This window comes from Seriola aureovittata, chromosome 7, assembly GCF_021018895.1.
Source record: "Seriola aureovittata isolate HTS-2021-v1 ecotype China chromosome 7, ASM2101889v1, whole genome shotgun sequence".
Classification (NCBI taxonomy): domain Eukaryota; kingdom Metazoa; phylum Chordata; class Actinopteri; order Carangiformes; family Carangidae; genus Seriola; species Seriola aureovittata.
The window spans coordinates 1371562-1386191 of record NC_079370.1 but is presented as its reverse complement, the minus strand read 5'-3'; the positions used below and the strand labels follow the sequence as shown (position 1 = coordinate 1386191).

Sequence of the window (14630 nt, the reverse complement as noted above, 5' to 3'; positions counted from 1 at the left end):
GACATAAAGTGCCAGATGACAATAAGACGGGGGGGGGGGGGGGGGGGGGGGGTGGATTTGGGATGCGGCCCGGGCCTGACTGAGGTTGTGGCCGCTCCAGTCTAATCAACAGCTGTGTGATTGGAGAAGATGCTGGTAGAGGAACGTAAAGATGCAGTGGAGTCGACAGTGCTCTGAAAGTTCAGTTTCAGATATCATGGCAAACAACTTTGTTGTGTATGTTATGCTTCACAGTTTCTGCCATTTTCCTAACAAACGGGTGCAACAGCAGCTTCACACCCAAGATATTTAACACTATATCTAATGATGCAACTCACAATTGTTTTTATAATTTTGCTAGTCACTTTCTCAATTAGTGGACTAATCATTTATACTTATACTTATACTTATACTTTATACCCAGCTCAGTTTCTCAGAGCACAAGGTGACATCTTCAAATTCAAAGATGTTCTTTTTACTATCATACATGAAGAAAAGCAGCATTTTTTTTTTGTCAATTTACTTACTGATCATTTTAGCTCTTTTCGAATCAAAATCAGAGGATGCAAAGTCTCTTCATTCTACCTTTTGATTTTTATTGTTTTTATTGTTCTTGCTCTCAACAGCAGATCCAGGATGCTGCTGACCAGGGAGTGAAGTTTGTGGGATTTGTCCAGGAACCATATGGGGCCCCATGCACCACGATCAGAGAACCAGACACCCCCTCCCTCTCCCTGCACTCCAGCCCGAGCTCATTGCTCGACTCCCTGGGCAGCTGCAGCCCCTCGAACCCCTCGAGCCCCAGACACCACGCAGAACCTGGAGCTGAAGCTGGCACGGCGGTCAAAGAGGGGAGCGAGGAGGCCTCTCGCGATGCTGGGGAAGGAGCGCCGAGCGGGGAGAAGAATCAAAGTGAGAACACTGGGAACCATTCGGGGAGCCGGGTGGAGGGGAGTCAGGCTGAGGTCTCGCCTGCCACGTCGCCAATATCAGAGTTAGATCTGGAGCACAGCGAGGAGCTGACGGAGGAGAACTCACCATGTCACAATAACAACAAAGGCAGCGACACAGAGACAAAGGAGAGGCCGAGATACCGGCTGCGGAGAGGCGATGGTGAGTGGTCTCCATGGTTACTATCATAAACTCAAACTAAGATGAGAATGATGTCTCAAACAAAAAACATGGAAATAAGGACCGTGAGTCTCATATGCTGCCTCAAAAGAATGCATCCGGGTATTTGTGTATAGTAACTGAAGCGCTTTTATTATTTTAGTTTACTAAAACTGATATTTCAGATTCTGCTGGTCCATATTTTACAGAACTTACTTTAAAGGGTCATTTCACCCAAATTACATTAAGCTCAAGATTGTTATTTTATATGTCCAGGTTGTGAAATATCTGTCTCTCTGCCACCCCAATACAGCAGAGGAGCAGCATCTCTGTTCTTCATCTGTTCTTAGAGCTAATCCACAAAGCATGCTGTCAGCAATTTTCTTCTGTGGCCCCAATGACCCAACTGTTCATGGCGAGGTCAATAGATTTTTGACGACTTCCCCCGGTTGTATTGTGCTGGATGAAATCTCAGCAGCGAATATCGCAGAAGCTTTGTTTTATTTCGTTTTTTTGTAAAGTGGTTGAACGGAACCTCTAAAAAAACAAACTGCACTAATTGGCCCAATGGGCGGGCTGTAATTAAAGGTCAAAATTTCAGACTTTAAAACTTGACGAGACTTTTGAATCCAAATGGCACGAGACCTGTTACTGGTACACAAATCCAGCTAACCCTACAAATTACACAGAAAGACCTAATGAGGAATGATAATTAAGATAATTAAAGGTCAAAGCTTCAAACTGTGAAAGGCTGTAGCTGCTGATGCACTCTATGTTCAGTGAAGATGAAACTCGGGCCGGTGACATCGGATAAATGTTGGAAATGTATGCTTTTCGTGCTGCATATTTGTACACATTCACACCTGTGAACGCACACAATCAGCTGCTGATCCCAGAGAAGCGAACGCAGCTGGGGGTGAAATCAAACACTCAAGGGCATCCTCTAAACTGTAGCTTCATGTGTCACATATTCACAGAGATTCAAAATGACAGCTTCTAATCTTCAGCCAGTATCTGTCTACATATCCGTGTCACTTTCTCTCTTTTTTTTTGGTTTTCATTTGAAGCCATACCTTTTGGCTGTTTAACTAAAGAACAGTGTGGCGCCATAGATCCCTCTTGAAACACTTGGCAACTGCAGAGGTGTCATTTCCTGCTATTGCCTCAATGTTACACAACAATGTGCTGGCTTGGGATATAATCCTCTCTATCCGTTACACAAAAAGAATCATATTATTGCGGTGCATACAAATTCACACTCGCACTTAGCTGATGAAGCGGGGAGTATGTGAATTTCACCAAAACAGTTTTTTTTTTTTTTTTTCGGAACCTGCACATTTCATGGCTCGCTCGCCGTCTTCCCAGAAAGTGATCCGTACGTAGCTGCACCTCAATGAGTTATTCATGATCGCCCTCTTGTCTGTGGGAGCGCTGTTGAAATTAGCACAGACATTTATAGTTTCAGCTTTATTTGAGCATTTCGGATTAACAGATGGAGACACCCACCACTACACCCCCCCCCCCCCCCCCCCCCGTCTCTCGTCCTCTCACAGAACCTATTTGTGATATGTTTCAGTGCAACGTGCAAACTGTGCATTAGACACACGTCCCAGTGGGAGTGTTAACGTCTGTGTGTTATACTGTAGGTACAGTGTGCGGTGTGATTAGGTTCAAAGCACCTAATACTAGGTGTTGCATAATGAATGTGCTCTTTGGTGGTGCATGCTTTGTGCTTTTGTTTGTGCGTCTCTTCATGTATATGTGTGTGTGGTAACACACACTTGGCACCACAGCAGACCACAGCCCACTGGTCCATCTGGGCCTCCCTACAGTGCATTTTGCAGTGAGATAATCCCCCCACTGCCTCGTCCTCCACCTCCCTCAGCTTCACGGCTCTCTCTCAACCCCCCACCTTCATCCCCCCCCTGAATCTCTTCCACAATGCCAGCAGCGCCGGGGAAGCAGCCAGCCGGGGTGGTAAGGGAGCCTGCCAAGCTCCCATGTCCCTCTCTACTAATGCCCAGTCTGCTGAGGAGGCCCAAGAGTCTCGGCTACTGCTGGCTTGTCCACGCTAATCCTCAGATCTCAAGGTGAACACTGTGCGAGCGCTGCCAGTGGAGCCGGGGAAAGTCTGCAGCTTACGGTTGATAGAGGAACACCGTCCCTGAGACTGGAGCTCCTGATAGAAACTGAGCCCTTAAGTTTGGAGACTCAAATGCTTGGGGGGAAAGGGATTCTGGTGGTAGAACATGGCTGTGACAGCTGTAGAAGCCAGTCTGGATAAGACAACTCTTGTCTCATAAAAGTTACTTTCAGATGCAACTAATTTGCATGAGCAAAAACGTTTTGTAGGGAATGAAATGCCAACTGGATTATATTCTATGAATATACAGAGGAAACATTTAAACTGAAACTACTCATTAACATTTGTATGCTTATGTTTAGACGACTCAAAGCAGAGATCATGATGGTTAGATTTTTTTTTAAAAAGTCACATTGACCTTTTCAGCATCTAATCTAAAACGCTATCAGCTGTTTCAGCAGGCGGAACATAACGTCACATGGGTGCTGTGTTTTGAGGCCTGAAAAAATATTATTTATAATACTGTCAGAAATGAAGTTGTGAGTAGACTTTGTGCAGGAGACATAATGAAACTGAAGTGATGATGCATCAGAGGCTCACAGATATTGATGCACAATCAACATTTAATTGCCTTGCTCTGTTGCCATGATATACGTTTGCCATCTCTACAAGAACTACTGAGCTTTAAACTAACAAAACTGAGTGACTACACAGTAACACTTTAAAATGAAGTAAAGACCTTTATCATAGGTGTAATCCTGACGCACATCAGTCTGAAATCTTGTGCAGAGGAAGTCTTCTCAGCTGCTTGTTCTTATCCCTGAGATCAGTGTTATCTCTGCTCTGATGGGATCAGTGTCCAGCGTCTCAGATTATAGAGACAGACGTTGAAACGATGGCGTGTTGGAGAGTCACACTGCTTAGATCACGCCAGGTTCAGTGCCGCCGACCTCGTCATTTTTTTGGACAGCTGCACTGCTATCAGATAAGCCTTTGAAGCAACATGCTTTCAACATCCTAACGACGCTCATGCGCTCGTTTTCTCGTTAGCCGACCATGCCAGTGACAAGAGTCAGGTTAGCTGCAAGGACTTTATTCTGAAAGGCTTAGCAGTCGTTTGTTGGTGTAATGAAGTCATGTGATCAGGGTTCAAAGGAGTTAAACATGCAAGCTTCAGTGTGTGTGTGTGTGTGTGTGTGTGTGTGTGTGTTTGTCTACCTATATATACCTATTAATATTTAATTATTGGGGCATTAAGTGAGATTTAACTTCCTTAGATACAAAAGTGACCATAATAATTCTCCGTTAGTTATTGATCAGGACAATAAGGTGACATTTATGGCTTTCATGTCTTTTTCTTGTTATAGAGCCAAAAACTGAGTAGCACTGCAGTATTATTGCCACTTCCTACTGGTAAAATATCGCCTCTCCACCAGATCTTGGCTCTGGAAAGAGAGAACGTTTGCTTGTGTCATTTACAGGCCACTTAAGCTCAAGAGAACAGGGGGAGTGGTGAGCCTGAGCAAGAGACCTGTTTTAGAGATTTATGTCGGTTTCTAATGGAGTTTGTTAAAGACCTATAATTACTTAACCTTATGTTCTCCCTGACAATAAAGTATCTGCTCCTCTGCAGTTTGCACCAGTTTTTCTCAAGCTTGTCGTGGTCATAGTGAACATGTGACTGGTGGGTCACTGGTTTAAGTCCAGACTCACATAGGGAAGAAATGATGAGACATGCGATCTATTCATCATCTTCCATTGAATTTTGCTAATATATTTTATATCATTTTATGGAATCTGATCCACCTTTTTGTTGTGTAAATTAATGCTACAGAAGCAGGACTGATGCTATGTGCAGGCACCTTTCAGCTGATTTGCATGGCAGACGCCCATTTGAAAAGAAATACAAAATGCTTAGTCTGCAGCGTGGTCTGGCAAAGAACAGCCGCTTTGACATTTGCATTGCGACTTGCAGCTGGAAAATAGACCCATGCTGTATGTTTTATTTGTGCTTTGCAGGGAGATTCAGGTGCACAATGTCTGCACATGAAGAGACAGATTTCTATCAAAATCATTTCTGAATGGAAATTATTGAGACTGCCAGTTGAAAGCATGGCCCCAGTTTGACTTCCTACTATTTTACAGCCCATCAGCTGGACTGGCAAATGTCAGGTCAATATCTGAGGGCTGTTTGCTTATCTTATCTAATATGTTGGTTGCTTTCCCCTGCTGAAGTTGCCCTTAGGCAAGGCACTTAATGCTCTGTGGCCTCTGTGCAGTACATCTCCAGTGAACAGTGCACTGCTGAAGAGATGTTTACAGACAAATAAAGGTTAGAAAATGAGCTACCTACCCTCTGCTTGAATTACAGTCGCCTCAGTGCCATAATCACAGCATAATTAGACTGTAATGAAATATAATGCATGGAGAAACTCTCAGCTATTACACAGAAAGCAGCTAATATTGTGAGAAGGATGGAGGCCGGGCAGCATGTTTCTTGCTAGTGGCTGTTATTTTATGTCAGGCTGTTATAAATCTGACCAGTGTCTATAAAAGCCCCATCAGTAGAACTGGAATAATCTGTGTCGAATATGGTTTAATGCTGTTACTTATCTAATTACACCGCGATTACAGGAATTTTAGAGCTGTGTCCCAAAGCCTTCCTGCATTTCTAAATCAGTTAGTGTACATGACACAATTTTTCAAAAGAAGCCTTCCTCATGACCTGCCTGAAGCTCTCTGAGATACAGAGAGGATTCATGGGGCAAACTGTAGTGATACATCATCTCAGGCTTGTGCACATAAACTGTAAACCAGTTAATATGGTACAAATAACTACAGAATCAATCACAGGCGGGGAAATGTGTTGTTTTGGCAAGACGGAGGCATGTCGAACAGGACGTCGTTTCGTTGTCATGTGTTGTCCAAGATCTGTTTACCATATTGTCCTCGTTGTAACATGGGTAACATAGGGAGGATGAGGGGAGGGTGTGTGAATATTCTGCTGTGATTCGACTTTTTCTCGAGAGTGACAAATGACAAGATTATGGAATTTGGTGGCCAGCTGTCACATCAGTCAGACGAGCCAGACAAGAAATGGTTCTATAAATGATTCATTCTTCCTGGGTGTCTGCCGGAAGGATGGACGGATGGAGGAACCAAAGCAACTGAGCCATGACTCCCTCCACTACCACCACCACCTCCTCCACCTCCTCCACCCCACATCAAAGTGTGTGTGCATGTGTGTGTGGGTGGACGGGCGGGTGGCAGTGCTGCACATTCTGCTCATCCATCTGGTTCACTTGGGGAATGACAGTTCGACATTTGCATTAGAAAGAAAAGGGGAAAATGTTACCAGGCTCGATTTGAATTGCTTTCCGCCCTGATTCCAACCTCGCTCACATCTCACGTTTGGAGTTTCTTTTTTTTTTTTTTTTTCATAGCCAAGCAGAACAAATATTTCACTCACTCACATCACAACAAATGAAACTCCTTCCACTTTGATTTAGTGTGATATGAGCGAGGAGAAGTGACATACGTACTGTGGGCAAATTTCCAAGCCTGTTTCCCTCTCCTGAGCCCACCGCATTATGTATATTTCTGCCTGATGTAAACAACATCAGCTGGAGAGCTTTTAATGCATTATTCAAGGTTATACTATTAATTAACTCGGCTACAATGAAAAGGTCCCTTTTTAAGTTCAGACTCAGCAGCGTTATATCACTCCTGTAAAACATTAAAAGGAATGTGAGGATGACTTGTACATGAATATGATCAAATTGCTTTTGATTCACCTCACGTTTGTTGTTGAAAAAAAACCAATTGGAAAAAAAAAAGATTTCCTGCATTTTTGTGAGTCCAGCTCGGGGCAACGCAAATCTCATCTTGTATTACTTTTTCATTTCTCGTCTATTTTGCACCTGCCAGGTGAGAACTTTTGTTCATGATATGATAATGATGCTGAAGGATTTATCATAGTATCTTGCATACAGAATGTGCCCTGCCAGTGTGGGCTTACGCCAGAAATTAATATAAAACGGATGCAGAATGCAGCACACGCAACTGTTTCTATAAAAAGTCATGAAAATAAAGACCAGTGTCCTAGAAGTCACATAATAAGATTATTAGAAATTTAATACCCACTGGAAAAATAATACACTGGGTTAGTTTTTACATAAATATTCATACTCTGCATAATACAAAAAATAAGATTTTAAAATGTCCTATAACTTGATTTTTTGAGACAAAGTTGCGAATAAAAAAACATTAAGAATAAACTAGGCAAGTTAGGGTGAAATGATTTGGAAGTTTCTTTTGTAATTTTATATTTACACTAATTTCTATGTGAATTGTGCCAGATTTTTGTACAACCAATTTCTTGAGCTCAGTTTTTATAAATGTTTCCAATAGTGGGGCAAACCTATTGTCTATTTTATGACTAAAGCATGAAAGTTTCGGTAAATAATCTTCATCCCCAAAGGTTTCATTTCACATTGAGAGGTGACTTTGAGAGGTCATTGACCTCAGTGTTGCAATATCCCGGTTTGTACCTCATCACTTTCCATTATAATCATGTTGTCAAAATTGCACTTTTGTTCTAATATAGCTCATTTTATGCCACAGCCACGGCCCAGTAACAAAATATTGCTTCTGACCGTTGCCATAGCAACAATTTTGACAACTTCCACTGTATTTTGTACTGTTATTTGGAGTTACACAACTGTCATTCATTGGACATTTAAAAAAAAACAAGTAAGTAAAGTAATTCTAGCTGACAGAAAAACATTGCTGTTTGTTTTTTTGTTTAGTTTTTTACAGTTTTTCACAGGAAAAGAAAATCAAACCGGTCGGAAAAAGAAAAAGCATGCACACAAATTGTGATTTACTATTGACGGCTGATGACCTCGAACACTGTGGCCAACTTTTCTTGGCCACAAAGCTTGTTGACTGTCAACACATTGGCTGAGTTTCCCTGGTTGCTTATCTCATAGAAAATAGATGCTCCTTCCAATTGTTCATTACCATGTTGTTTCACAGTGTGGACGTGTGGTTAGTGTTGAAAAATCCAAGGGAAAAAAGTTCGAAATTCGTAAGTAATGTCGTATTTAAGCTGCATCATATTCCAGCTTAATACTGCAGATAGTTCTTTGCATGTATGTCATTCATTCAACCGTTTAATTCCACCGCTCCTGGCAGCGGAGGAGAATAAAAGTGCTCCTGCAGATGGAGAAGAATTACACTTTGGACTGTGGCCAGTGTACAGCAGTAGTTCAACAATTGTGCAGTAAAAAGTGGGACTTCCACCAAGGATACATCTGTACTGTCACACCCCTTACTGACTTAAATCAATGACGAGAGCTTTGTCTTCTGTCGCGTGTCTTCAGGGGTGGACCTGCTCGCTCTGTACAACCACCCGCCCGTCCGAGAGGAGCAGGTGAAGTACTACACTGTCAAGGTGCCGCTCCGGGTTCAAAACTGTGACGAGGGTGTCAAAGGCGTGGAGGCCAACTGGCTGGACCACATGACCCAGCACTTCAACAACGGAGCCTCGCTGGTCGATGGATACTTCCACCTGGGCAACATGAACGGTAAGGCCGTGAAGAAGATCACTGCACGACAACACACATAATGTTTTTAGGTTACATCTCACACACAGTCAAAAAGATGAGAGGTTAGTAATGTAGAGAAAATACAACTAACACAGTATACTTTTATTCTCCTTCAATATTACAGTGGCCTTCACTTTTGTTCTTGGCTTCTTGCTGCAGGATTGTTCGTACTCTCATTGCTCAGACTCTTACAGCTATTAAAAGTCAGAGAGGTTCCCAAATTGCCTTCTTTTTTTTTCCTATCACAGATTCACCAGTAAAATTGTCAACATCAGGCAAATGCAAAATCCACATCAGCCTTTCTAAAATAAAAAGCCTGTGGCAGGTAATGATGCACCTTGCCCTGCGTGGCATTAATTATGCATTAGCTGGCATTGGTTTTTCACCAGAAAACAATCAGAACATATTTGAATAATACTTGCATTTGACTGTTATAATACTTCCTCTGACAGTGTGAGGAAGTGGAGAAGTCCTGCAGGATTTAGTTTTTTACTGCAAACAAACACTAGATAACTGCAGGGGTAGTGGTTATCATATAGTATGTTTGAAATTTCAAGCTACATTAAGCATTTTGCAAACTATATGAAAGGGTTTACTCATAGTGCCAGAGCCACTGAGAATCAATACCCAACTCTGCAGCTTTACACGGCTTTTAACATATTTCATCTAATCGTTTCGGAGCCTCTGGTCAACGTAGACTTTAAAATTGGGTCTTACAACACAAAGAAAATGTAGGCAGCTATTTCCACAACAAGCAAGCTTAGAGGAACCAAGTCTGCAACAACTGTCCAAAAGTAGAAAATGATGTATTCAAGTGAATGATGAAAAGTTGAACGACCCAGATTTTTCTTTGAGGAGTCTGTGGACCAAACTGGAGCCAGAAATCTTGTGGATATTGGACATTAATTCATTAGCTGCTCAGAAACTTGAACCAGCCACAACATAATAATAAGATGATGTGAATATATTTTGTCTTACTGCCCCTAGTGGTAAAAATAGCTTGATGCACACACAGTCTTTTTTAGCCCTGGTAGCAGCAGGGCTCTAGGGATGGCAATTTCAGTCATTCAGTTGGTCACTTTGGTCCATGGTTATCATTATACCTGCTGAACGTTAGCATGTTATCGTTAGCGTGCTGTTAAAACTGTGACCCTCCCTTGTACGTATTTAAAAAGACAGCTCAGTGTTTAGAGTGTACCCATAAACTTGCTGTGAGGCTGGATGACGGCAGCATGAAGGAAACTCTGGATTGCTAGAGGTGTTGATGAAAACTGAAACACTGCATCTTTTACAAACGACAATAGGATGAACTCCATTTCTCTAGTGTGCCGTGCGGCTGCAATGCCTCCTTTGAGTTCAACGAGCTGTTTGGTATCCTCCTCTCAACTATTTCCTGTTTGGGGTTTCCTCTTCCATCAGACCCTGGCGGCTCCATGCTTCACTCTGACACTGGTGAAATACGCCAACCAGAGTAAATAAGAGTCATAATTCATTAATCTGGGAAAGTGAACGCCTCAGCAAGTCTGAAACACAGATAATTAACCTGATAACAAATTAGTGCCTCCTTGCATATTTTATGTCCTGAGAATGGAGTAATGAAGTGTGTTATTATGATTACATTTTTTCTGCCTATTAGAGTCCTCTAACATATTTTGCATTTTCCATGCACTGCTAAGATACGAGTCTCATGAACAGTGAAATTAGTGGGTAGGGTTGGAAGCAGATCAGCTGCATTATGAAACCGTCTCGCCCTTCACTGACTTATAGGACTGAATGCAGCACACAGCTTAAGCTCCACCACTTTAGAAAACAGACAACTTTACAGAGGTGAATGCTGCACTTTGTGGATTTCGGTCTCTTGAGAGCAGCTGGCAATGTGACATCAAAGCGGCATCCCGTTTGTTGTTAGCAGCTAATTACACCAAACAGCCGTGCAGCTCAGGGCTTTAGAATCAGTATCCATTCCTGCCGCCTCCATTTTTAGCAACTTCTTTGAGACCAGTTTTCTGAATTCGTGATGAGACGCTGAACACGATGCAAGGGACCATCTCAGCCCTATAAACATCAAGGACATATCTGACAGCGGCACAACAGACTAAGGGACATGGGCTGACAGAGACAGGCGCATGCAGGATGGTAGATGGCAGTGACAGGCTTGTTTTGAGATATAGCGTGCTTCAGCTTGTCATGCACTGACAGATACATGTGTGGTCTAATGAGTGTAATTGGGCTTTTTTCCAAGACTGACCTTCTTCTGCCCCTTTTTTTTTTTTTCTTTTTTACTTTTATCTTGTTGTACTATTATTGTTTTTACACTGTTGATCACTTGAAGGAAGTGTTGCTGAGCCTCCCTGCTTTTCATCGTGGATGTCAATGTCAGTCGTTCCACCACTTTCCACCGTATCTCAGCGGCGGTTGGATGGATCGAGCCATAAAATGTGGTGCAGATACATGGTGACTTCCCCTGACTTTGGATTAACACCATGGCTTTGAGTGAAACAGCTATTAAATGGATTGTCATGAAATTCAGTACAGATTTTCATGTTGCCCTTTGAGAGGAAGTGTAATAACTTTAATAAGCCCTTCACTTTTCATCTAGTGTTCATCACTTCAACATTTAAAGTCGTCTCATGCTTTGATTTATGACCTGTCATGACTCCCGCCCCAGTCCTGTTCATTTGGGTCACTCCCGCCCCTGTCTCCTGCCATGTGTCTATCCAGCCAGCTGATATCTCCGGACTTGATCTAACTCCCCACATTCACCTGCACACCTGTTCACCCGGCCTGATTCACCTACCTACACACCTGTTCCCATTTTCCCTCATCGCTTCCCTACATATAAACACTAGTTCAGTCCCTTTGTTCCCTCTGTTGAATTGTCTGCCTTCGTTCCTGCTTTTGTCCTGCTCATGTTCCTGTTGTGTTTCCTGTGAACCTGCTATCTGTGTTCATTTCCCTGTTCCCTGTTTGCCTGGATTCCTGCCCGCCATCTTGTCCACCCGTCTGAATGTAAGCCTGTACATCCGGCCGGCCTCCGTGCGAGTCTTGCATTTGGGTCCGTTCCTGCGTTCCTGGCTTCAGCCTTAATTGACATGCCCAGATACTTGCTGAAAACCGATGATGATATTCCCATTAGCCTCAGGACCTCAGCTGGTCCTGGTTTGAACCAGAGACTCTGAGCTCAAAATCCTGTGAACCTGCTGATTGGGAAGTTTAAAGAAGCTGTAATGCTGCGTAATCTGAGGCAGATTATAAATTCCAATTTGAGAATACAACAGATTTCCCATCAGTCATCAGTCTCAAATACAGTATAGATATATTTCCGTGACAACACTGTCGTGCTGTGAGTCAACAGTAATCAGTAAATGTAAACTATAAAATGACAGTTATTTATTATGAGGCTATTGCTACACAGAGACCATAATAACATAACTATGGAAACTAAGGAAAATGCAACTATGTGTCCTGAATTGTTTGTTGCATCTTTACTTGATTTTCTTGTCTCTTTGCTTACATATATGTACAAATATGTAAAGTTTACTGCTATCATAATTCTTTTGATTCATCTGCTTTTTAAACCTTTTAAAACTTTTAAACCTAAAATGCATTTTTAGAATTAACTGATGAGTTGGATTCTTGGATATCAAACCTTTAAATATGACAAATTAATGTTTTAAAAACTATAAGAGCCTGTTGTTGTTATTGTTGTTGTTCTTGTCAGTACTTGTTGACCTGGAGTCCATAGATTATTTGGCTTTTGTTTCAGAACGTACGTCACTGCTCTTGTTCCTGCAGTCAGGCCACAAGTCTGGCGTTTTCCTAAATCTGCTACCTTTCTATTGTCTCTGACAGTCAGCTGTTTGGCGTGGTGCAGAGGGACGCACACGTGCACAAAAACACACCCAAAAACACACCAGGTCCCGATGCTCCTTCTAAAGATGTGTTTCCATGGTGAAGCCGGATGAGAAAGCATTAGGGTGCATTGTTTGCATACACATGAGGTGTGTGTGTGTGTGTGTGTGTGTGTGTGTGTGTTTTGCAGGCAGTGCCACAGTGCGTATGAATCTTTAATGTGTGTCTTATGACATTGGGGCCTCCACGCAGCTTAGGATCTGTGAAATTCAATATCGCCATAATATCTGACCCTGTGGCTCAGACGAGGTCTCTGCTCACTGGTGCCACACAAGACTAGACTTACACACACACACACACACACACACACATACAGGCCTACATATGAAGTATCCATATATATTTACAAAGACACACAAATACACTCATTTATACACATTCTACCTGAATGCAGTGTGAAGCGCGGTGTGGGGGGTGTTGCGTTTGTTTACTAAAGAACTGACAGTAATGGTGTTGACGGGGAGTTTGCCTTTGTTACTTGTATAGCTTAAGCTATCTCCAGAGCCACAATGAGGATTTGTAGCCCTGTTGTGAGACATTGAGCTATTCATACGCATGACAGTCAGCCCTCACTGGTTTCTAAATTTGGGCAAAGCCAGTGGAGGGAGACAAAAAGAGAGAGCAAGCGAGAGAGCGAGAGAAAGAGATGCAGGGAATATGAAATTCCAATAAGGTTTTTTTGTTTTTGTTTTTTTTACTGTGAAATGAAATTCACGGAAGGGAAATGATGTGCAAGCGTTTCTCTGAGACAAAAGTTGACGAGAGGTGGAATTAGAACTGAGGGCCCTGAGATGTCTGTGCATGTCTGTGAGCATGAGCATCTCTGCAGGATCCACGCTCGTGTTTGTTGTGTGGTAGCAGCTCTGTGTACAGGATTTGACAGCACAGCATGAGCTGCAGTTATAAGACAGGTTGACAGTGTTAACTTAAAGCATGTATATATATTTAGGCATATACAAATGCACCCAGGTGGTTGAAGTGACACCTCTCGAAGGTTGTATGATCAGTTTGTCTCAAGTGAGAAAGCAACTGCAGGAATCTCTGCACATTAGTTCGGATAAACACTCACAAAACTTGTTGGATGGAAGAATAGATGACGTTCACAGTGGTGGAGCTCCAGTGAATGGCGATAGAGGAACCTGCTCTCACTCAACTGTATGAAAAAAGTGATAATCCCTTAGTTATACATCAGTGCCACAGTGGGAAGAAATCCATTAACATTAGAGATGATCCACAAATACTGATGTGGCGGTGGAGCAGGCTGCTCAGTAATGACAGGGTTGGCAGTTTAACCCCAGTTCCTTCGTTCCTAATGTCAATTTGACCTTTAGCAAGACGCTGACCCTGAAATTACTCCCACTGTTTGGACACTGAGTCAGCTGCTCTACTCCCCCTGGTCGGGCCAGCACCTTGCATCACCTTCCATCCGTGTGTGTGAACGGGTGACCGAGAGGCTGCTATATGCACTCCATTAACTATTTATCATGCTTTACACTGACAGACTCTCCTCTGGAAGTTATTCTTTTTTCTCCAACACAAGCTTGAGTCTCAAAAATGCATTTATCTTGAAATTTCACCGTGCTAAAAATGTAAAAACCCGTGTGCACGACGCAGCGCGGATGGAGGATAAATCCCTTTGACAGCTGTAACAAAGCAGATTTCTCATCGTCTATATTTCTGTGTCAGCTGACTCCACAGTGCAGTTGAATGCATGAATGAACACCTATCGGTTCACTCTGGTCTGTCACGAAGACGAGCTCATGTAGTACTAGAACATATCAAGTGTAAATTAGTAGGAAATGGAAATTAATGAATATTAATAAAGATTAAAAATTCATATTTTGGAAGCGTATATTAATAAAGCAGCAGCACCATTGCTAACATGCTTTCCCACTTGGAGATTTCACTCCTGTATCCTCTGAATTCAGGCCAAAGCA

The 14630-nt window shown here is 42.5% G+C and overlaps 1 protein-coding gene across 1 annotated transcript in view; it reads left to right on the top strand.

The window, feature by feature from the left end:
* LOC130172297 (raftlin-like) overlaps positions 1–14630 on the top strand; it is a 101466-nt gene that overhangs the window by 59277 nt on the left and 27559 nt on the right. The window contains exons 5-6 of the mRNA XM_056380895.1: positions 606–1092; positions 8557–8760. Coding sequence (XP_056236870.1) covers positions 606–1092; positions 8557–8760 — 691 coding nt within the window. The remainder of the gene's footprint in view (positions 1–605; positions 1093–8556; positions 8761–14630) is intronic.